The sequence below is a fragment of the Cicer arietinum genome, chromosome 1, assembly GCF_000331145.2.
Source record: "Cicer arietinum cultivar CDC Frontier isolate Library 1 chromosome 1, Cicar.CDCFrontier_v2.0, whole genome shotgun sequence".
Classification (NCBI taxonomy): domain Eukaryota; kingdom Viridiplantae; phylum Streptophyta; class Magnoliopsida; order Fabales; family Fabaceae; genus Cicer; species Cicer arietinum.
The window spans coordinates 53,292,017-53,316,422 of NC_021160.2; the positions used below are offsets into that span (position 1 = coordinate 53,292,017).

The following is a 24,406-nucleotide window of genomic DNA, read 5'->3' on the forward strand; positions in this document are numbered from 1 at the left end:
AAGATCACAAACTAAAGGTTGCAAGAAATTCTGATTGACAACATAATATTGTATATTGTTTATATGCTACACAAAAGATAACCAGATAAACTATTTGTCAGTGGTATTAGACTGTTGATTTATTTTCTTGTCCTTTGTTGCAGTTGACCGAACAGAATGATGAAGAACACTACACGGAGGAACAAAATGGAGAGGAAGGAAGCCAAGAAGAGGCTGTTGTAGTGGATGCCGAATCAACAGATGGCGCAGTACTCGTTAACGGTAACGAGGCTGACGAAGAGTGGGGTACGAATAATGAAGGAGCCCCGTCAGCCTAAAAGCAATTGGTTGGGGTGGTGTGAAAATCGAAATTTTGTCTCTGGTGATTAATTGATTCTGAAGTGCCATTTCTAACTCCCATTTGACAACTACCTGTTTTTACTATAACTACTTATACCACCTCTGAGTCCTACCAATTCTATTTGCCTTCAATTTTTAGTATGTTGGATGTTTACTGCAATTAGGTTGTATATTTGGAAATGAGGGAGGAAATTTTCAAATAGTGTCCACCCTCAATGATGAATAACTGACTAAATCTCATAACTATAATTTCCCGTGATTTTAACGACTATTTGGGCTTGGGAGTTTGTACCTTTTTATTACTCATTGCACCACTTGTCTCTAATTTATTAACATCAAATTTTGAATACATTTAATACAAAATGTTTTGGGCTTGGGAGTTTGTACCTTTTTAGTACTCATTACACCACTTGTCTCTAATTTATTAACATCAAATTTTGAATACATTTAATACAAAATGTTTCCTGTAAAATATTCTTGTTGCATAATATGGTTGAGATTAATATCACAATGATTTTTTATGTACATTATCTTCTTAAAGTTATAAGGATTACTATTGATATTGATTGGTTTAATTGCTTACTAGCACCTTTTAAATATATAGATTGTAGATATCAGGCTTTCTGAATGCACTTTTGACTTCCTTTCATTTTTAAGATAATTGCTTGCTTCGTTTATTCCCGATGTGAAACTTTGTTGTTAGTCTATGAACCTTTACCATATTGTTGACTTCCATTGTGATCGCAGCAGTAAATCTATTTCATTTTTAATTTTTGTTTCATTAGTTATTATTCCTAAAATATTCATTTCTTTTGACAGTGCTTGCACCACATCACTAGGTCCCATCAAGACAGTCGGTTCCAGCTTCTGGGATATTTATCTGAGGTTAGGATAACCTTTCCATTTTGCATTGCCTCTTATTATATTGGCCTTTCATTGCATCTGTATTGAACAAAAATGTGAAAATCATCTTGTAACCAAAAAAGTCTTTTTGGTATCATCGTGTGATTTTATTGTCATATTTGATAAACTACTATCCATTGATAATGTTGTTAATTGAAGACCGCGACTGTGTTTGCGTGTTGTCTGCATTGCATATTTTTAGATGGTTTGCGAGAAATGCTATGATAATTTTCGTGTGTTAATGGTTTCATTTTCTTTTATATAAAAAATCCAGGTCTCCTCAAGAAGCCATGAATGGATTCTGCGGACTGGTTGTTTCTGTTTCCTGGTGTTGTGGTTTTCTAATGCTCTGAATTTTGTCATTTTGCCTGCGGTATAACAATATCCTTAGGATCGATTACAATTTACTAGAGTTTATAGCACATTTTTTTGGGGCTATTACCTCAATATATTCGTGCCATTGTGAATGTAGAAAAGTTGAACCGGAGATCGGTGCCTGTTTAAATTTTAGATAGTTTTTTCTTGGCCATGTTTTTATATATACATATATATTTTATTGGATTGTAAACATCAAAACATGGATGGTTGATAGAGAAAATAATGATCCTTGTCCAACATTGCTTCTGTTGGCAAGATGTTATCCCAAGTTCTTCAACTTTTTGCTGTTTTGTCAACCGGTGTCTTTATACTTTATAGTAAGAATAGGCTTTTACATTTTTTACCCTGCTACAATGAAACATTTGTCTTCCAACGACTCGTGCATTTGTCTTCTTTTTAATAACTGGACTTGTGCATTTGGAGATGTCATATCTTGATGTAGAACATAGTGGAATGAAGTATTAGGATCTAGGTATAATCCAATCCCAAATGTTAGGTAGCTCAACGAGTGAGGATTGGCAAAATCATTTAGTTTTTTTTTTTAAGAAAAACCAAATAGATTTTTTTAATGGACTAAACTAATTCATAATGTTGTTTAAACAATGGAGAAGTGTGAGTGTATAGAGTTCAAACTCTTGGGATGCTCAGAAACACCTCTTGGCAGCTGCAAGTGATCACAGAAAAGTAAACAAATTAATATATGTTCATTATTAAAAATAGTTTTCATACTATGTGAACTGTAAAAAAACTACAAAATCTGCAGGGATAAAAATGGAGAAAGGTGGAGTGGCACCTACAATGGAAAGGTTTGAGCACGAAAAAGTGCAAAGCATTGATTTATGCCATAAATTCGTGTATTGTTCACTGCTACTCATATACATACATCTATGTTGTCAAAGTTGAAGCAGTCGTGAAAATACCAATCGAAAATAGACATTAGAGTTATAGGTATTGAAAGAATGTCAAAAACAATATTGGTGAAAATCGTTTTTAGTAGCCTCTGACGCTTCCACTGAGAAGAACTCTATAATCGGTTTTGTTAAAGTAATTTCGTTGGTATTTCTTAAATAACTTCTGTATATTTTTATTTAAATTATTGATAAAAGATAAATGAAAGTAAAATAAAGTAATATTCAATAGGGTAAATTAGATTTTAATTCACTAGTATAAAATATTCATCTCAGTTCTGCATTTTAAAAAAATAATAATAATACACATATATTAAAGAATAAATTAATTTGTATTGGTATTGGGAAATAAGTAAATAAATTTCCAAAATTACCCTTAGAATGCCTTGTAAACATAAATGCATTAACTATGACATTGGAAATAGGGGTAGGAAAGTTTAAACTAAATGAAGGGTATTATGGAAAAAATAATATTCTAATATAGTAAAGATAGTTGAAAATGTTTCATATTTTGGACTATGAGAGACTAGATTTTTTTGTTTATATTTGAAATCAGAAAAAGTAATTAATTAGTTCATGTAACTAACTAATTAGATAAATTGCAATTATTGACTTAAACAGTAATAGCATTGAGCTATTTATACAGTAAAAAAATTATCATATAGGCATATAATTGATTGCTAGAAAAGAGGCAAAATATATTATAGTAATTAACTAACAAACAAATAACATAATTCAAAACTGCAAACATAAGTAAACTATATAACTTCATCCGTGTCTCACAAACTCGAACTCCTTTGTGATAAAATTCAACCCAGGAGTTATATAGTGTTCAACTTGATTTGATAGAATTACCCTAATTGATATTGTAGATATTGTTTCTAATTTATTATATTTCACTGGTACTTATGATAGATAGTTAACATTCAATAATCAATAGAATAACTTTATAAAATTGTGGCAAAATATTTGCTACGGTACTTAAATTAATTTCAATCATTTATCTATTTTTTTCTTTAATTTAGTTATTTATTTAATTTTAAATAAAGATTTAATTTTTTATGTTTTAAAATATTAATAATATTGAACTCGTTTGTTTAAATTTTTTTAAAAGTGATTTAAATTTTATATTTTAAAAAATTATTTTTATAATAACTTATTTAAAAATAGTAGAATTTATTTTAGACACATTTGTTATTGATTAAAAAAATGATTTTGACATTTAATAACTACAATATTCATTATTAAATTTAAGCTAAGACTTAAAGACATTATTAAATATTTTAATACGATAAAATTACATTTTTTTTTAAAGGTATCTTTATAAAATAATTTTTATGAAAAATTTATCAAAATAGCTTTTAATGTTAATCACTTTTTAAAATTTTATTATTAAAAAAGAATTGTAACAAATAGATGAAATATTTAAAATTATATTTTAAAAAGAATTATTTAAACTAATTTTTCATTTGAAACTTTATTTTTTAAAAACATTATAACAAAAAGCAAAATACCATAAAAATCCTTTTTTTTAAATATTAAACAAACGATTTAATTATTATTTTTTACATAAACTTATAAAATTTATTAAAATCTTTAAATAAAATCTATAAAATCCATTACCAATTTCAAGATAATTTATATATTTATCAAATTCATAACTGAAATCTTCAAATAAACTTATAATTTTTATTTGATGAATTTGATTTTATTAGAGATAAAAATATGAATTTACATGAAGATTTGAGTTATAAATTATAATGAAGATGATAATTAATTTAATAAATTTTAATGAATTTTATGAATTTCTATAAATAAATAAAAATAATAATAACAACATTAATAATATTTTATGACATAAATGATCATATCTTTATTTAAAATTAAATAAAGAATGAAATTAAAAATAAAAAAAATGATTAAATTATTACGAAAAACTATGTTAAATGAATTTTGTTTAAAATTATTATTATATCTATTTATTAGCTTATAGTTTTTGATTATTATGTGAACAAATCTTAAAAACACCAAACTCCATAGAGACATTAAATTCTACAAGTCAATTAACTAATCCATCATTAACCCGGTCTCCAAAAATTGGAGAAAAAGAAATAATAGAAAGAAAGAAGGCCACAAAAGGAAAACTCATAGATAGTAGTGAGACAAATGAAGGTCAAATAACAACGGACGGAGACCCTTGGATTGATCAAACGGTCAGAATGTTTGGATTATGAAAATCAAGCAAAATTAGTTTAAGATCTACCACCCTATATATATTCTATTTGTGTTTTATATCTCATAAATGAATTTCTGTTTTAAGAAATAGAGTAGATTTTGACATATATAAATGAATAACTACCACTAAGCACGTGCTATCAATTAGTCTCAAACTCCTAAAAGTCATAACACTGTCTCACTCAAAGTAAAAACCTCTTCTTCTGAACTGAAGCTGAACAAAAGAACAAGAATCAAATCACAGATCTTCAAATCACAAAGTAATGTAAACTCTACTTTTATTTATTTATTTACCTTGCATGTTCTTTTACTTGTTGCTTCCTCAATTTTGTTTCCTTTTTGTTTCTTAATAAATTAACAATTTGGATAATATTCAATTTCAATCCAATCAAATCTTTTTTTTTTTCTTCACTCTTTCTTACTGTGTTGCTTTGATGAAGTTCTATTTCGTATAGGAAGAGAAAAGAAATAATCTTGAAGCGTTGATTAATTAATTTAACTGTTTCTATGAGTAACAAGAAAACAAATTTTGGAATTATTCTTGGTTAGACTTTAGTTACCTCTCGGTATTAGAGCCTCATTCGTCTGAAAATTTTGATGTTAAAAAGATGGATGAACTTGCACAAGTTTTTTTATTTTTCATTTTATTGTTTAGTGCATTCTGATTGAAAAATATCATTTTTATTTATTTTTGTCTCGTTTTGTGATCAGAAAAATGTTCAAGCTTGAAGCATTATAGGAGTATTCTTTTTGGTGAGTTTTTTTGGGGGAAAAGGAAGTGAAACCCTTAAAAGGATATAGATAAGGTTAGGCTTCTTAGGGATATAAGAATCATGATTGTTGAGGAGGAAAGTAACAATAGAGGAGAATTTCAGGCTAGTTTAGCTAAACTCTCTTCATTAAGGTCAGGTGGAAGTTTTAAATCAACGTTATCTGGAAGATCAACTCCACGAAATTCTCCTACATTTCGAAGATTAAATACTAGTCGAACACCGAGGAAAGATGGAAGGAGTGTTGGTAGTTCACTGTGGTTTCGGAGCAATCGTGTGTTATTGTGGTTGCTTTTGATTACCCTTTGGGCTTATCTTGGGTTTTTTGTTCAGTCCAGGTGGGCACATAGCGATAAGAAGGAGGAATTTTCTGGCTTTGGAACCGGGCCGAGAAATACCGGCTCAAATGATGATTCGACGAGTCTTCGCCGTGATTTAATTGCTAGTGAGGACTCCTTGTCTGTTAATAATGAGACTGTTATAAATAAAGGAGGGGTTGGTAGAACAATAAATGTAGCTTTGGCGATGAAAGGAAATGATGATGATGATGATGATGTTCCATCTCGTCGTAAAGCAAGCTCGAAGAAGAAGAAGAGCAAGCGTTCTTCGAGAGGTAAAGCCCGTGGTAAGAATAAACCAAAAGTGGAAATTAAGAACAATGATATAGAGGAGCAGGAACCAGAAATTCCTGAAACCAATAGTACATACGGATTACTCGTTGGTCCATTTGGCTCAACGGAGGATAGGATTTTGGAATGGAGTCCTCAGAAACGTTCTGGGACATGTAATAGAAAGGGGGACTTTGCACGTCTTGTTTGGTCGAGAAGATTTATTTTGATATTCCATGAGCTTTCCATGACCGGAGCTCCACTTTCAATGATGGAGTTGGCAACAGAGCTTCTGAGCTGTGGGGCCACTGTTTCAGCTGTTGCCCTTAGCAGGAAGGGTGGTTTGATGTCAGAGCTTGCGAGACGACGAATCAAGCTGCTTGAGGACAAAGCAGATCTCAGCTTCAAAACTGCAATGAAGGCTGATCTTGTAATTGCTGGTTCAGCTGTATGTGCATCATGGATTGGTATGAACAGATTGGTTACATTTCATTATGTATGCTTGTTGTTTTTAGTGTCAAAAAGTCTAACTTTAACAATTCAACAAATAAATGCTTTTCACTTGCATCTTTTCTTCCCCCCTCTACTTTTGTAGCTTAGACTGAAGAAATAAATGTTGTTTTTTCAACTTCAAGGTGTCAATTAAATATGCAACATTGAAATTGATCTTGAGCTCTCAATCAAAAAGATATGCTTGTTAGTTGCTGTTCATTGAAATTGCAACATTGTAAAAGGCTTAATTCCACATTCGCTTACTAATTATCTATTTATTGGTCTAAGACTTTTACTTCAAAACATGCCACACATTAAAACTTGAGTCTCATTAAATGGCACTGACTGTGGATCCTCACCATTAGAAGTTAGAAATTTATAAAACAAATGAGGTTAATCATACACAGATAGAGATATGCATATTACTTAATTCACAGAACCTTCTACCATTATCTAGTTGTGAACCTTGATATATATTGTTGTAGATTCATCATTGTTGATTGTAATATAACTACCATTTATTTTTTCCTTTGTTATTTGGTATAGTTTTCATAGATAGTTTAGTTGTAACTAATTTTGCTTCTAATACTGAGGGATTCCAGTTATGTCTTTGTAGTTATATAGATTCATTGTGAAATAATAATACATTAATTTTCAGATAATTCAACTATAATTTGTCAGTGAGTTTATAATGGCTCTTCTGCATGTCTTAATAAAAAACCCTTTGTTTTCTTATATGTCTCCAGAACAATATATTGAGCATTTTCCTGCTGGTGCGAGCCAAGTTGCTTGGTGGATTATGGAAAACCGTCGAGAGTACTTCAACCGTACAAAGGGTGTCTTGGACAGAGTAAAGATGTTGGTTTTTCTTTCGGAATCCCAATCTAAACAATGGCAAAAATGGTGTGAAGAAGAAAATATAAAACTGAGATCCCGCCCTGAAATTATTCCTTTGTCTGTGAATGATGAACTGGCATTTGTAGCTGGCATTCCTTCTACACTTAACACTCCATCCTTTGATACTGATAAAATGATTGAGAAGAAACAGTTGTTGCGAGAATCAGTCCGGAAAGAAATGGGGTTAACTGATCATGATATGCTTGTGATATCATTGAGTAGCATCAACCCCGGTAAGGGCCAGCTATTGCTTCTTGAATCGGCAATCTCAGTAGTAGAACATGGACAGTTGCAAGATGATAAGAAAATGAAAAAATCGTCAAATATAAAGGAAGGCCTATCTACTCTGACTAGAAAACAACGTATTAGAAAATTGTTACCGATGCTGAAGGATGGCAAAGTAGCTTTGAAGGACATCTCAATCAATTCTTTAAGCAGGTTACATGAATCTGGAAATAAATTCTTATAACTTATGGTTGTGTGGTATCTATTTTTTATTTGTTGCGCTGATTATGTATTTTGACATCACAGAAGGAAACAAGTGTTGCCTAATAACAAAACAACAACGCAACAATCTCTCAAAGTTCTTATTGGCTCTGTTGGATCTAAAAGTAACAAGGCGGATTATGTTAAAAGCCTTCTAAGTTTCTTAGCACAGCATCCAAACACTTCAAAAACAGTTTTGTGGACTCCATCCACAACACAGGTTGCCTCACTATACTCTGCTGCAGATGTTTATGTCATAAACTCTCAGGTAGGTCGTGTTTTTATTATTTATAAAGTAGTAGGTAAAATGTTATGCATTCATATCAATGGTATAAGTATATTTTCATATAGGTATTGTTTTGTTTCCTAGTCATTATATTTATGAATCTAGTTTGTACCTGGCGTTCATATAGCTCCAAGCAAAGATATTTCAAATGACAATTGTTCAATCATGTTGGAAATATTATTATGCTGTATTATATGTTGAGGACTTCAGATAGATGAAATATATTATTTAATTTTTTTTCTGATTTGGAATCTTGTCATATTATCTTGAAGTTGTTACCTTGTCCCATTTCTAGAATACCCTCTCATCTGTATGATGAATCTCTATGTTACTTTAAGATTGGTTTGAATACCCATCTAGTCTAAGTAAAGGATAAGATTTAGTGAGTAATCAATGAGTTTGTTGGAAATAGCCATGAGTGGCCCCTTTTGGCTTTGTTTTCTATTGAAAAATATTGCATTATTTTACAACTTCAGACAATTGCTGAAACTACAAATTCCAGCTGTTACCTACCTTTAGAGCTATTAATTTAATATGGGAAGCTGTTGCTAACTAACAAAATGGTGAACAGGGACTTGGAGAGACATTCGGACGGGTGACTATAGAAGCAATGGCATTTGGTCTTCCGGTATGATTGCTAGTTTGCTTTCTCCTTGTCTATCTCATGCAATTACATATTTTGAGTGCCACACTTGGACTAGATAAATAGTTTAATTAAACGCTTATAGCATTAGCGCTTTTCATGTAAGCGTTTATGTATAGGCTATTTATATAACAAAAGATAAAATAAAGTTAAATTGTTTGCTTATAAATAATAAGTTGTTTTCATAAACTACTTTGGAGAGTTTATGGAAATAAGTAAAAAACAAGTTCAAATAAGCTCCCATAAGTGATTATATCAATAGATAAGTTCAAATAAGTCACTCTAAAGAAGATTATATTTTTAATTCGTGTATTATCAACTCTTCTAAAACTAAGAAAAAATGCTCCTAGACCATGATATTAAATTACATTTCGATACTATCGTAGGTTTTGAAAATAATATATTTTTTTGTATATATTTATGATCATGGATAAAACAAATTAGAAAATACACTCCATCCTGAATGTACAAATGAATTAATGATTAGAGTTGTGTTCGATTTAATCTTATGGGAGCAGGTTCTTGGAACGGATGCCGGGGGAACGAAGGAGATAGTTGAGAACAATGTTACAGGTCTTCTTCATCCAGTTGGACGTGCAGCAGGAAACGATGTCCTTGCACAGAATCTTGTGTATTTACTTAAAAACCAGTTGGCAAGGAAGCAAATGGGAATGGAAGGAAGAAAGAAGGTGGAGAGGATGTATTTGAAGCAACACATGTATAAGAAATTTGTTGAGGTTATTGTTAGGTGCATGAGAAACAAATAAAGCCTTCTAATACTCATTCTTTTTTCTTTTGTAACTGGAATATATTCACTTATTCACAATACATAATAATCTCATCAATGCAGGGTGTCATATTGTGCCAATTTATGACTACCTACCTCTTCTCTCTTCTCTATTTTTTTTATCAGGAAATTCCTTTATTATCTTTTGTCAGGATATGTATTTATTTTTGTTTCTAAAAAGCCCAGGGATCTAAATGTGGAGAAGTGAGATTGGTAGTTTGAATATGCGCACGAACATATCAAATATTTCTACTGTCTCTATCAAATGAGTTGCACAAGACTTGAGAACAAGACTCAAGAAACAAGAAATGAATTTAGTATTTTCTATTAGTGTTTGAGTAGAACAAATCGATTAACTCAACAGCGTACAAAAGTGTCAATAGTTTTTTCCCCTTTGTAGTTAGAGGTAGATTGGAACTGTAAAAAAATAAACTAAAAGTAGATTGCTTGTCAAAGAAGAAAAGCATCGGTAGATTGATTCCCCACATCTAGTGAACTGAAAATTATATACTGGAACAGTTTCATCCCCTTTAAATATTCTTTTGGTTCAGAAATACTATTGTCCCATTTGACTACAATTAGTCTACGAGGAACAAATTAAATATGTCCAAATGTAGTAATCATTAATTATTATCTTTTGACAGAATGATTAATTCTTATCTTTGATAACTTTATTCTCTATCTCGAGAGTGTGTGTAGTGGACTTTTTCCTAACACGTAAGTGGACTTTTTCCTAACACTTTACTTGTCCAACGGTGCAGGAAAGAAAATATTGCAAGTTAGACTTTTTGGATTATAGGACAAGACATTAAAACTTATGCACCACTCGGTACATATATACACACAACTCGTTCACAAACCAGATAAAATTCTCAAAATTTTAGGATTAAGTAGCTTAACCAAAGAAAACAAAAATGTTGCTTCATACTTACATAGATCTTATATAATCATATTTTACAACAAAACTAAATTCCTAAATCTCCAAAAGGCAACCAGACTGCACGTGACCACAGTAATTTTCTGGGCTCACAAGTTTAGCCCAAGCACCACTCTTGAGATCCAATACAAAGCCCATATTAGGTTGCCCAAACCCACTCGACCCAATCAACAACAATGACCCTTCCCACGCTCCCAAGCACGCAACGTTATTTATCTCTTTCGGCATCTTCGCCACTTCCTTCCACGTGTCACCTTCCAACACAACCACGTCACCACCCTTACACATGTACATTCTCCCCTCCACGTCACAACCATCCACACAAGTCCTCGGACACGTGGACTCATCCAAAAACTCCTCCACCACTGGACCCCACTTCCACGTGTCAACATCGAACTCCTCCGCACTCCGTTCAAATCTCCCCTGCATCTCCGTGCAATATCCACCAACGATGCGCACCTTACCGCCGCCGGTGTTTCCGCGGCGAAATACAGCCTTACACTCGTCCCGCTCCCTCGACATGTCGGGGAGAGGGATCCACACGTCATTTGCCACGTCATAAGCAAAAGCTGACTTTAACGCGTTTTTCTCTTCGTCGTGTCCTCCCGCAACGTACACCATACGATCGTGATCAGACGTACAGGAAAAAAAGGTGCGGGGCCCACCTGGCATATCGGCTCCACGGCGCCACTTAGCCGATAAAAAATTATAAATAAACACCGAATTTGAAGCTTTAAATGAATCTGGGGCCCACCCACCCATAACAACAAGATCATATCCGACACCCGCTATTTGACAAAATAAGGGTAACCCGTCACTTAATTCGGGTCCCAGTGGTAACTCGCTCCAAATACCCGTTTCGGTTTCTAATACACTTAGCTTATAAACCGGGTTCGTCATAGCCTTCACTAATAAACCGGTTTTGTATTTTTCTGAATCGAACCGGGACTGAACCGTGACGAGGATTTTCTGAACATGCCCTGTGTTCTTCCTCAGACGCCGAAACTCCGGCATCTGAATCTCCGTTTTCCACCCTTTGCTGACGGAAGCAACCGCCGGAAATTGTTGGTATGAAACTCGAATCAAACACTCTCGTGCTATGTCTTCTGGTAAACCTGAAATCAACTCCATCGTAGCAACAATTTTTAAAACGAAAAACAAAAATAGTATTTTTTTTGCGGTATTGGTGAAAACCCACGAAGTGGAAACGATTGAGATTAAAGAAATGAAAGGTTAAGGGGATGAAAGTGTGAAACTTGATTGAAGGGGTGTTAGTGTTTCGATGAAAAGTGTGTGATAGAGTAAGAGAGAAAGAAAGGGTTTTTGAGGTTTATTTAGAGAGATGATGGAGAATGAAAAATTAAAGGTAGAGATATAAATAAGAGTGTGTATCGTGTCTGATAGTTTAATTGGATGAGAGTGAGTGGAGATGATGTGTATGATATTGGATTTTTATAGGGAACAGCAAGGGTATGCACATGGAGTTTCAGATAAGTTTTAACTTTTGAGCAATAATAATTATGCAAAAAGAGAAAAGAAAAAAATAAAATAGAAAAGTGTTCTAGAAGGTTTTGAGAACCGGCAACGGGCAAAATTGGAAGAAATAAAGTGAGCATTAAAGCAAGCTGGTCATTTGGGGAAGTAGTTTTTGGTTCATTAGACGATGACCTTTTGGGAGAATCTAATCTAATAGTTAAATAAATAAATAAATAAAATTTTGAATACTATTAATAAATAAATAAAATTATAAAGTGCTGAGGTTAAATGATATCTTTTTTCTAACTAAATCAAGACTTTTGATTCAAATATAAATTTATATATATATCATCTTAAAATTCAAAAACTGTGGAAAGGGTTTATCGTTTATTTATATTTTACAATATTGAGAAAGATATTTAGTTTAAAAATAAAAATGATAAATTATATCAAATATATCTCAACAAATTATGATCTCTACTTTTATTTTTTTCATTAAACACAATAGTTTATCTCTATTTTTAACTTTTTTGTATTCATTTTTTTCTTATTTATTTTATTTTTAATATATATTATAAATATTTCTCATTCAAATAATTTATTTCTCTTTTTTATTCTATTTTTAATTTTAGAAAAAAATTATCTTCAGCACAATTTCCTCCTTGACAAAGTTTAATTGGATAAAAATATAAATTTCAAATTTAATACACAAATAATTTTTAACTATAAATGATATAGATTATTTTTGACAAAATAAATAAATTAATACTTGATTTGATCTAATTCTTTTTATGCTTACGTATCGTTGTCTTATTTGTTATAAATAATATTTTTAGTCAATTGTTTGAGATGCGGATAATTTAATTCAAATTTAAATACATTTTATTATTTATATCTAAAGTTTTTTATGTCATGTGTTATCATAAAAATCCTTCTACAATTTCTTAACAACTTTAAAATGAAACGTATATTTTAATTCAAACAATTTTTTTCAAGTAAATGTATGTTATTTTTCAAGTGTTAAATACATTTTTATTTTTATTTTATTTTAATTGAAATACTATTCTATCACTATAAATTTATGACAACAACCAAAAAATAATTTAACTATGAAACGCATCTTATATTTTATAAATTGTTAGAACCACTCAATCCAATTCGCAAATTTTAAATAATTATATTTGAAAAAAAACATTAATGTAGAATGAGTTGAACTTTTGGGCAATAATTTTGCCACAAAAAGAAAAAGAAAAATGTCGGTGTTCTAGAAGGTTTAGAGAACCGGCAAAGAGGCAAAGACAGAACTGAGAAAAGAGAAAAGACAAGTGAACGCATTAAAGCAAGCTTGTCATTTGGGTTAAGTATTCTTTGGTGCATTGGATGGTGACTATTTGGAGAAGAATCTAATAACTCTTTCTTTTATTATTTCTTTACGTTCAATTTTTGGATATAATACAAACTTATAATTGATTTATTTTAGATATTTCGTTATTGTAATAATTGATGTTTCCTCCTCATCCATATGTTATTGGATCATGACTTTGTTCTGTGGGCCTCTGCATTAATTTATAGAGTGTGTATCACCAATCAATTTTTTTAACCATTTCATTTTTCTACGAGAGTTGACATTAATAATTTCGAACAAAATTGAAGAATGATTACATATTTTAGTTATTCACAAAAAATTATGTGGTACGTTTGTGATAGGAAGAAATTATCGAAATTTGTTCTCTTATATTATTTCTAACAATAATATAAAAAGTTTACTTGTTAGAAAGTAATTTGTTAAAATTTAGATAATGAATTGAAGTGTATTAATTAGGAATGATTTTGGTTGTTGTATATCAATTCTTTAGTTAATTTCATTAATATTAGTACTATGCTTATCTTATCTAAAATGATTATTTCCGCCACCGCCCATCCCATCCTTTTCTATGTAAAACAAACAATTTGGAATCGTTAGTTTATCTATTTGCCGCAAATAAACAAAAACAAAAATAAAGAAACGCACACAAGTATTCTGTTAAAAACTATTGGCTCTTCTTACAACCTTGGAATTGGGTTAAGGTTATTTGTTAACCACAATATACAATTCATTTTGCATAATTGATACAATGATTGATCCCGACATAAACTAATTAAGTCTTCTATATAACATAAATAAATAGATAAGGAAGATTACAACCAGGTAGTTATCGGAAACTCAAATTGTTACATCCCTTCTCGTATCAATCAACTTGCAAGAGACTTACTTATAATTATTATAATTGAATTTCATAATCAAGTAATTGGTCAACATTTGATTTAAAGTAAAGGTGGAATTTAGCAACATAGATGATAGACAAGATTTCAGTAAAAAAAAATAATTGTTCTAGAACTATATAGGATTGGCATGTAAATCAAATGTGATGTGGCATGGTGAAAAAGTTCATGGGCCCATTTGGGTAAGCGATGACTAACGGATAAGAGCGAGGATAAAAAGTCCAAATTACCCTCTTGTCATAAGGCAGTATATTAAAACAAAATCATTAATATCTAAAAATATTGTCTATATTATTTTGACAATTTTCACCAATTAGTGTTCCGTAAAAGAGGTTTCTATTTTATTGTTCGTATGCATTTCAATAATAAGGTAGGATTCCTCTATTCTGTAGCTTAAATGGTGGGGCCACATTGAACGTTTCTCCAATTTCAAAATGGAATAGTAAGCGCCAATTAAGGAATAGACAGAACAATTAAGTTTGCAGCGTATTGGTCTCAATTTGGATTGTACTCGTGAAATCTTCACTCAACCAATTTCCATTCCCATTTGGTACTTTGAATTTTTTCTTTTTCTTGTTCTTTTTCTTCCTCAAAATAATCTTGCAGTGCTTAAAGTTTTATCAAAATATCAATTTAATTTAAATTCTTTTATTGTGGTAGAAGTATATTGAATTCAGATTTTAAATATTTTTAAAAAAAATATATTTTGTATTTTGAAAGACCGTCAACGATTGTTATCATTCAAAATTATTAAATAAGGAATTTTATAATTAATATTTTATAATTTAAATTTCATTGGACTCGTATAATAAGAATTTAAAATAATTGTATGAATTTATAATATTTCAATAAACTCTTAACATACATTCAATAAAAATATTGGCAATGTATTATTTAACATGATTTTTTTAAATGCTCTTTTTTATCGATTAAAAGTTGTTGGAACTGATGATGTTTTTAATGAAAGTTTTATTGGAAATAATGATGATATTTATGAGAGCTAATGTTGTTGTGAATTTAAAAAATTGAGAAGTCTCACATTAGATGGATATCACACACTAGTAGGGTATATAAGGTGGATGTAATAAACTTTGGGAGGGCCCCAAGGGGCACCCCAATTTTGTGAAAGAGGAAGAACGCAAGCAATATTCACCACCACACGCGCGCGGCGGCAGCGGCGACTTGGTCCGGCTTGGCTTTGGCTACGTGGTGTATTATTATTTTTTGCTTGAAAATTAATTAATCATTTTAATTAACTAATTGCTTGCGTTCTATCTCTAATTGAAACATTAATTACATAATTATCCTCCACCGAGTCATATTTGATCCAGTCTTCCTCCATGAATTTGTGCGTCTGTTTTGCCCGATCAAAACCTTAATCTTTGGTCTCATGTTTCCTTGTTGTCTGATCAAAAGTCAGAGTCAAATCCCTGAGTTTGGAGAGCACGTTTCTGAGGGCCACTACTTGGAGCGCATGTTCTGATGATCCATGGATTTCTCATATCCAGTTGCGTATTTCCTCTATAAATAGAGGGTTCTCCCCAGTTGGAAAATAACACCAAAAGCTATCAGTATCTGAGGCTTTTCTCTCTTCTTCCCCTTCTTACTGCTTCATCTCTTTCTTCTCTTTCGAGTGTTCATTGTGTCATATTACGAGTGTCAGTCGTAAGACTGCCATATTGAGGGTGTAATTCTAGAACTGTTTTCTACAGTGCAGTAGAACTCCGATACAGAGTATCTGGGTTGTTTTATCCTGGGGACCTTGTGGTTGATAGTTTGTCTTGCACAATTTTGGGCAGTGCCTCGAAACGTCTTAAAGAGAGCGACCTAGTCTGCGACTCAACCCAATAATATTTTCGGTGACATAAATTGTTTTTAAAGGTTTTCAAATTTCAAAAACAACAATTTAAATATACTGTCATAAATTTTAAAGGCTAGTATAAATTTTGTTTAACACATTAGAATTTCAACAAATAAAGAACAATGAATTTGTAAGAGTGTAGAGTTATCACGAGCGAATGCTGGTATAAAAATTGGGTACATTTGATTACTCTAAACTTTTTTAGTAGGGAGTTATATTTTTATATTTAGCTATCCTTAATAAATTGTATTTAATTACTCTAAATAAATGTAACCAAAATAAGCAGACAAAATAAATAAATAACAAGAGTAATTAGTTTGATGGTTTATTATTGGTCTAAATATACAGATAATACCCATAATCCATTTTAATATTGAATTTATTAAAATTAAAAAAAAAATAAAAACTTTTTAGAAATTGAAAAAGGAATTTGAAAGAGACATTGTAAATATATTTGGCACATATTATATATGAATTAATTTTACTACTTGAAATATCATCGAACATAATTTCTAAATAGCAACTTTTTTTATTTTCTCTGTTTACGATATAATTTACATTTTATATAAGTATTAGTTTTGATTTTTTATATTGGTTGAGTAGACTTTTGTGAATTTTAATATAATTGTTAATATTTTTACTTGTCGTTTAAGTTTAATAAATAGATTTATTTATTTATAATATTTTAGTATTTGACCATCTCATAAAATTTATCCTTGAACAAGTTAGTTTTTTTTACTTTATGATGTTTGATTACTCTATAATTTTATTTCAGTTTCGTTATTGAAAATTGCAAACTGTCTATAAAATAGACGATAATAAAATAAAATTTCAATAGAAAAAGTAAAATTAATATATTTATTCATATTTAAAATTATAAATATACTAAATTAATTTATTTAAATTTATCTATTGATATAAATATTTGTTAAATTATTTTGAGAAAGTTTATGAAAAAATTAATATTGGTTTCATATTAAAAACATGAACTAAACACATTTTATAAAAAATACAAAAGATAAGCTTCCAACTATTATATTTCAAAAATAGTTATTTTCAAAAGTGACGATTTAGAATATTGGTATTACTTAAATCATGATTTCTTATTATAAATAAAAATAAATAAATAAAATTGTTAAAAAATGTTGTCTTTTGTTAATCACACGTTAACTCATATAAAGACGAAAATAAATTATACATAACTATATTTTGTAAGATAAATAAATTCGACATGTCAAAAGAATTAAAGTTTATATTTAATATTTGATTTATTATAGATATTTTTTTTAAAGTTTAAATATAATATTTGTAAAATTTTATAATATATTTAAATAGATAAAAACTAATATAGAGTAAATATACTTAAATTACAAAAAAGATTAACAAATTTATAGTTTAAGATAAAGTTCAAAACCTCACATATAATTAACATTGTTCAAGTTATTAAAAAGAATAAAATCGTGGACGGCAGGATTCGAACCTGCGCGGGCAAAGCCCACATGATTTCTAGTCATGCCCGATAACCACTCCGGCACGTCCACCTTTGTTGATGTGTATTCGCAAAATAGAAATCTATTATATTACTTGAGTCCACCATTTCAGAAGCCATATTCACATAACTCACTGAGAAACCTTCACATTACATTTCATTTCATTATACCAAAAATCAAACGCAGCGCCCAACCAAATAAACACCAACAACCAAACTTATCAAATCAACCAAAGAGGTTTTTATTCCCTTCCCCCTTTTCTATTTATAATCTTCTCTCTATATTTTTTTTTATTAATATTTAATTACGTAGTCAGTTCAATAGGTGCAATGCATGCTATATAATCTTCAAACTCTCTTGTATCCTTTTTTAATGATGAAATTTTGAAACAATTTGATAATTTTATACTGAACCCTAAATGCAGGTTTAGGTTTTTTCTACTGGAATTTGGGTGTTTTTTCAAATTTGGTACTTTACCACCCTTCATGTAATTATTGTCATGTCTGATTTTAACAAAGGTTCCAAGAGAAACCTTCCATCATGGATGAGTTCAAGAGATAATGAGGATCAAAATTGTGGAAAGAAACCAACTTTGAATGGTGAAAGTGTGAAATCAAGTGAAATTGAGAGTTCCAAGAAAAAGACCAAAGTCCAAATTGAAAATGCTGGAAAATCTTCTGTTTCTAATTTGGAATCTAAAGGATTCAACAAGCTTCTGGTACTTGATTAATAAGACACAATTAAGGATCACTTGTGTTTTTGTGTGTGTGTGTTTTTTTTTTGCTTTGATTGCATTGTTGTTGGAAACAGATTTCCTGCTGTAAATGGGTGACGTAGTTACATCTCACAACCGATCTTAGTGAATGGTTGAAATTGTTTTAGTATATGTGTAATCTAAACTGTCTGATCTCAAATCAATAGCTGAGTTTGGGTACTGCGTGTAATTGCGTCATAATACAACTACAGGGAATCCAAGTCCATTGCTGTTGATTGAGCTTATTTAACTGATTAAACTGGTTTTATGAACAGGAAGGTGTGGTTTTTGTGCTGTCAGGCTTTGTGAATCCCGAGCGTGGAATCTTGAGGTCACGGGCTATGGAAATGGGAGCAGAGTTTAAGCCTGATTGGAACTCTAATTGCACTCTTTTGGTTTGTGCATTTCCTAATACCCCCAAGTTTCGACAAGTTGAAGCTGATTGCGGAACCATTGTGTCCAAGGTTTTCCTCAGTTCCTTTCTTTTTACTTTTTACGTCACATGAATTGTCTCTAAACACATTATGTTGAAAATACTGCTTATATTTTGGGAAGGATAAAAGTGGAAAGGAAGAACTCCTCAAGAATCTTTGTCTTGTACCCCTAGTAAATGTTTTTTGCTCGAGGAAAAGATTGTACTCACTGAGGAGTATACTATTTGTTGCATAATCCAGACCATGCCAGTTTTTACTAATATTGGTAGTATTATTTGTCAAATATTATTGGGTATCAAGCTTACCATTTTTAGATTTCGGTGGGGAAATTCTAGTAACTTTACGCTGATTTTTTGGTAGTATCATTTTCTATATATTTTGTTAACAATAATGTAACATGACATATCCTTTATTTTCTTCTGGGGTGTTAGGATTGGATACAAGAGTGTTACAACCAGAGGAAACTCGTCGAAATTGATAGTTACCTTATGCATGCTGGGAAACCATGGCGCAAAGGAAGTAGGTCACATGAAGTCGATGAAGGTGACATATTTGTGCAGACACTAGTAAATAGATAAGACCTATAGTCTATGTTCTTTTGGCATTTAATTAACTCTATACTGATTGCCGCATAATATAACATGAAATTTGAGCTTAAAAGAAGCCAATTAAGATTGTGTGGACCTTGTGACTTGCATCTTAGATCTTAGATCTTACATTTCTTGATCATCTCTTTTCTCTCTCTTTTTTTCTGGAAAAGTAAATTGAAAAATAAAAATGACATGTTTTTGGAACAAAATTACAATTTTCACAATGGAAAACTCCATTAACTGCAAATTATTTCCTCACATATATTGATATTATCTATGCTTGATTATTTTTGAAATAACTCAAAAAGTCTTTTTATGTGTTTTTAAACCATCTTCTTCACATGAGATATATATAAATAAGTGGAAAATTGCAATGGCAAAACTAAATTAGCTGATGGCCTATGTGTGTTACTCTATCCGGGTTTAAATATAAGAAAAGAAAAAAAAAATCCAATGTATTTAGTCCAAATTTGGACTGAATACATTTGAAGTTTTGCTTATATATAAGACTGAAGGGATTATATCAAGTGTCTTTGTGAGATGGTTCCTGCCAACCTCCTAGCCAAGTCCCACACCATTATCTCTGTCCAGTTTCACATCTGATAATTCCTTATGAATTTTATGGGTGATTGCAGAACAAAAACCATCTGTACCACACAAACCCCCAAAGCATGTTGAACGAGAGCCTTCTAAGCCAACTACTTCCATAAAATCAAAGGTAAAAGCTGGCAAAATACTTTGATTTGAGAATAATGGATCTAAGTAACCTTTATTTTATATGCTGCCAATTAAATTTGCTACTTATTCCAGGGCAAAGACATGGACAATGCTAGGAAGTGCTTTGAGCCTTCTGAAGTGAAGAAGTGGGCTCTTGACGATTTGAACAAAACAATTCAGTGGTTGGAAAGTCAAGAAGAAAAGGTTATGATCTTTCATTTCCTATATGAAAACGGTTTTTGTTCAGAAATTGCATAGAATAGGACTAAAAGGCAAAAAACAAGTTTGCAGTGGAATCAAACTAATTTGTTAGAAAAGCATAGCATTTCGGTGCTCACTCTTACCGCGATAAATGCTTACAAGCTGTCCCTATCTGTTGTTTCCACTTCCCACTTAATTGTGTTCAAGGTCATTAGTTATATCCTATGTGAAACTAAATTCTTAAGTAATCATTCCAGCCAGATCCAAGTGAGATAACAAAAATAGCTGCAGAAGGGATTCTGACTTGTTTGCAAGATGCAATATGTTCTATCGAGGAAAAACAGGTAATGCACATAAAGAAAACTGATTGTGACTTGTATTAGTTAGCTATCAACTATTTTCACATTTTTCTTTCAAGGGGGATGCTAATATAAGTAAAATTTCCCCAGCATATAGATTTTAGTTTTGTTAGAGACATTTCTTTAAATTACGTGAGAATCGTCAGAGTATCAGATTAAAAATAGATGCAGAGCACATATTTATCATATCATTAAAATACAACTCATTATTATTTGAGAATTCATTGCAATTTGCCTATCTTACTTTGAAAGGTATCAGATCAGGTAAACGGGAAATATAACAAATCATAAGCTTGTAAAAAAATTTCTTGCATCAACACCAATAGTACTTAGTATTTTCTATTTCCTAATCATTGCCATCCCAACTTTTGTTTTGTCCCAATAAAAGTTTTCTCCAGAACTTTGCACTTATTTTTATGATTGCACGAACAATCTATAATGCCTAAGTACCTAATGATGTCGGCATATTATAATGCTATAGTATCTAACGATGCTAGATAGTTTCACTTGAATTCGGCTAATCATTATACAAGTCATCACACTGAATGATACTCGTTTACATTGAAAATATCCTTCAAAGTCATTAACAATTTTCACCCGAACTTCTTGAATTGCTTATCTAGTCTTAGTATGCTTAACCTTTGTACCTTCCATTATATTTGGCCTAACACATATATCTGAATTCCGTGCCATCTCAATATTCATACTTTTAGTTTCAATGTGGTGCTGGTATAATGAAATGCATGATTTCACAGCTGATTGTGTTTGTCTTGTAAACTTTAACCAGGACATTGGGAAAGGAACTGAAGACTGGAAATTCTTACCTCGAGTTGTAGAGGAGCTTGCAAAATTGGATGTTGCAGAAAACAATAAGGCTTCAATGTCAAAGGAAGATATTCACAAACAAGCATTGGACTGTAAACGTATTTACGAGGAGGAACTAAATAGGTTAGATCATGAATCGACAAAGAACTCAAAGATAAAAGAACAGAAGAGCAAAAAGGGAAGATCAAATACTGCATCTTCTTCTCGGGCAGTTGATTATGATAGTGATGATACGATCGAGATGACAGAACAAGAAATAGACCTTGCATATAAGACTTTATCCTCTAACTTGTGTCACATGTGAATGCTGATTGAACTTGTTTCTTTAGGGATGAAAAGTAGCTAGCTTGATTTACACAGTTTTTCATTGCTTTCTACAGAAAAGGCTCAAGTCTGTTAGACTTGTCTCTGTTTAGAATTAACTTCTTCACACTGTTTTTGTTAGTCTTACATCTCAAGTTTATTTTGCTGCTTCCATATATAGCACTACTTTTCTCCACAGATTCCACTTAGGGGTCGTTTGGAATAGCATTTTGGACTTACACACTTGCAGAAGTGTTTGGAAGAACTTGTGAATATTACTTATGATATATGTTTATAAGCTTCTCTATATAACTTTTGTCATAGTACGCTTTTAGCTTACACGAAACTTACTCCTACTACTGGAGAACAACTTATTCATAAAATCTCGTATGATGATCACATAATAATTTAGCACTTAATAATTAAGCGGTGGATGGAGATGTTCCTTATGTGCATTTTTGTCATCCTTGTATAGTTGTATATAACTTTCTCCATTCCTATTTATGCAAAAGTGTTGATGTATTTGGTTTACATTTTTAGTTCAGATACATTAACACTTTTGTTTATAAATAGAAACGAATGGAGTAAGTCTCTAAATATTCCCTCTAGTGTTCCTCAATAGTTAATATCATTTCTTACATAAATTAATGAGTGCAACATTATTAATTTTAAGGTGTACTATCTATGTAGGTGATCCATCACGGACCCCACATCTTAATAAGTGGATTTTTACGGGATTACCATAAGTGTAATGGGTTTCCACGACTGAGAAAAAAGTATATATTTGTGAGTTGATTTTTGAAGGATAAAATTTATATTTTGACATGTATTTGATGTTTTAAAAAAAATTAAAAGAATCACATGATACTATATACTAATTTATTATGTTCTTTTAAATTCTTTAAAATATCAAATATTATATATTAAAATATAGATTTAGTCCTATAAAGTATTTATCTCTAAAGTTCAACTCACAAATAGAGTCTTATAAAAGATGATCGAGAGACAAATATTTAAAATTGTACTAATATATGAAAACGTAAATGCCTAAAAGAGAGTAAATGTGACTTTGGGGATATAACAAATAATCAAAACAACAAATGTTATAAAAAAAATCTATACAAATACAATGTTTTGAGTTTTTCTTATATCAACAAAATATCAAACACTTGAGGAAGGGCAAAACAATAGTTTAAAGTATATTTCCTAGGTTGATTTTGAAAAAGAAAACATATATACTCCTACATGGTAATGATGGGCATTCGATAACTATTTATAGCCTGCAAGGTTTATAGTCTCACGACACATTCATACATCATCCATAAAAAACACTTGTATCACATTTTTGTTCAATTATAAACCAAAAGTTATTCCACATATCTTAAAACTTTTAAAATGCATTACATTTAACATCATTTTTATTTTCTCCATAATCCTATTCGAATTACGTTAAACATTAAATATAAATATTTTTTTTAATGACGATTCGCATTCAAATTAACTTAATGATTGAAGTGAAAAAGTTAAATATTCAATTCCCACTCTTAACCTATTGCCAACCACTTCTATCAGTACTAACATCAACTATTAAAAAAAAAAAACTTTAGTAGAGCAAAATCTAAGAAACAAAAAACAATAGTTTTATTAATATCCATAAGACTAAATGCATAATTTGATCCTTTAAATTACTTGTTTTTAACAAATTGATGTTTTAAGCTTTTTTTTTAACAAGATAGCTTTTTAAGTAAATTTTAGTGACAAGTTAGTTCTTAAAAAAATAAATATTTATATGATTAATATTTAATGCAAAAAGTTTTCTCAATCATCACTTAAAAAAAAAACTTAAATTGTGTTTAAAAATATTAGAACATTTAAATCACCGATGCGATCAAATATACTTATAAGACACACAATAATATATTTAAACGTGTTTATTTTAAAATTTAAATGTTTTTTTTTAAATGTTCTATTTTGGATTTTTTAATGATGAATTATGTAATTGTTTGAATTACCTAAATGATCATTTTTAATGTTATTTTGAATCCAAAAACAACACATTTTTTTTTTAATTTTGAAAGTTAATCACGTATATATTTATAGATTTAAAGAATTCATTTATTACAAATAAATAGACTAAAAAACTAGCTTAGAAATTTTTATAAAAAAAAATTAACTTCTTAAAACAATTTAAAGATTAATTTATGATTAATAAATAAATTGATTTTTCAAATTATAAATTCGAATTTAATTAATCTATAAATTTTATAAATTAATAAATATGTCTTTAAAATTGTAAATTATAAAATAATAATAAAAATATTAATATTTAAACTTTTTCACGTTGATTTTATATGAACGTGATCACAATGCATACTAATTTCTTTAGAATTAGTAAATAAATTTATTAAAAAAAATGAATGCATTTAGCTGATACCAAAAAAAGTAAAAAATAAAATTTGATAAAA

General features: G+C 30.3%; 4 protein-coding genes and 1 non-coding gene across 8 annotated transcripts in view; 3 read left to right on the forward strand and 2 right to left on the reverse strand.

The window, feature by feature from the left end:
- Window positions 1-1,910, forward strand: part of LOC101502055 (coatomer subunit beta'-2-like) — a 12,218-nt gene extending 10,308 nt beyond the window's left edge. Inside the window, exons 24-26 of one of the 2 annotated variants that reach the window (XR_189290.3) lie at window positions 144-361; window positions 1,159-1,224; window positions 1,517-1,910. Coding sequence is in view for 1 of the 2 variants with exons in the window: in XM_004486663.3 (XP_004486720.1) it covers window positions 144-285; window positions 1,159-1,178 (162 nt within the window). In the remaining variant the exon portion in view is untranslated. The remainder of the gene's footprint in view (window positions 1-143; window positions 362-1,158; window positions 1,225-1,516) is intronic. The other variant, XM_004486663.3, reaches the window with a different exon arrangement.
- Window positions 1,911-4,840: 2,930 nt separating this feature from the next.
- On the forward strand, window positions 4,841-9,823 carry LOC101501726 (uncharacterized). The gene is made up of 6 exons (XM_004486660.4): window positions 4,841-5,023; window positions 5,475-6,608; window positions 7,380-7,968; window positions 8,062-8,284; window positions 8,874-8,930; window positions 9,464-9,823. The coding sequence occupies exons 2-6, from the start codon at window positions 5,597-5,599 to the stop codon at window positions 9,710-9,712; spliced, it is 2,130 nt and encodes a 709-aa protein (XP_004486717.1). The 5' UTR covers window positions 4,841-5,023; window positions 5,475-5,596; the 3' UTR covers window positions 9,713-9,823.
- A 760-nt stretch (window positions 9,824-10,583) lies between these two features.
- LOC101501412 (F-box/kelch-repeat protein At1g80440-like) lies at window positions 10,584-12,101 on the reverse strand. Its single transcript, XM_004486659.4, has one exon. It carries the CDS (start codon window positions 11,798-11,800, stop codon window positions 10,706-10,708), a length of 1,095 nt encoding a protein of 364 aa, XP_004486716.1. The 5' UTR covers window positions 11,801-12,101; the 3' UTR covers window positions 10,584-10,705.
- Window positions 12,102-14,704: 2,603 nt separating this feature from the next.
- Window positions 14,705-22,113, forward strand: LOC101501097 (DNA-repair protein XRCC1). 3 transcript variants are annotated; one of them, XM_073367334.1, is made up of 8 exons: window positions 14,705-14,957; window positions 18,183-18,476; window positions 18,788-18,976; window positions 19,378-19,489; window positions 20,172-20,254; window positions 20,347-20,457; window positions 20,712-20,798; window positions 21,601-22,113. In XM_073367334.1, the coding sequence occupies exons 2-8, from the start codon at window positions 18,258-18,260 to the stop codon at window positions 21,940-21,942; spliced, it is 1,143 nt and encodes a 380-aa protein (XP_073223435.1). In that variant the 5' UTR covers window positions 14,705-14,957; window positions 18,183-18,257; the 3' UTR covers window positions 21,943-22,113. The 3 variants fall into 3 exon arrangements, with proteins under 3 accessions (XP_073223435.1, XP_004486715.1, XP_073223436.1); XM_004486658.4 differs by lacking the exon at window positions 14,705-14,957 and adding an exon at window positions 17,842-17,995; XM_073367335.1 differs by lacking the exon at window positions 14,705-14,957 and adding an exon at window positions 17,855-17,995 and having other exon boundaries at window positions 18,277-18,476.
- TRNAS-AGA (transfer RNA serine (anticodon AGA)) lies at window positions 17,728-17,809 on the reverse strand. The gene has a single exon. It is a non-coding gene; the product is annotated as a tRNA-Ser (tRNA).
- Window positions 22,114-24,406: the final 2,293 nt, after the last annotated feature.

Excerpts from the sequence above, each read along its gene's own strand:
- LOC101501726 (XM_004486660.4), top strand. The coding sequence starts at position 5,597 with ATGATTGTTGAGGAGGAAAGTAACAATAGAGGAGAATTTCAGGCTAGT. Across the intron at positions 7,969-8,061 it reads TCAATCAATTCTTTAAGCAG|AAGGAAACAAGTGTTGCCTA; the intron begins GTTACATGAATC and ends TTGACATCACAG. Across the intron at positions 8,285-8,873 it reads TTTATGTCATAAACTCTCAG|GGACTTGGAGAGACATTCGG; the intron begins GTAGGTCGTGTT and ends AATGGTGAACAG.
- LOC101501412 (XM_004486659.4), bottom strand. The coding sequence starts at position 11,800 with ATGGAGTTGATTTCAGGTTTACCAGAAGACATAGCACGAGAGTGTTTG.
- LOC101501097 (XM_073367334.1), top strand. The coding sequence starts at position 18,258 with ATGTCTGATTTTAACAAAGGTTCCAAGAGAAACCTTCCATCATGGATG. Across the intron at positions 18,477-18,787 it reads AAGGATTCAACAAGCTTCTG|GAAGGTGTGGTTTTTGTGCT; the intron begins GTACTTGATTAA and ends TTTTATGAACAG. Across the intron at positions 20,458-20,711 it reads TGGAAAGTCAAGAAGAAAAG|CCAGATCCAAGTGAGATAAC; the intron begins GTTATGATCTTT and ends TAATCATTCCAG.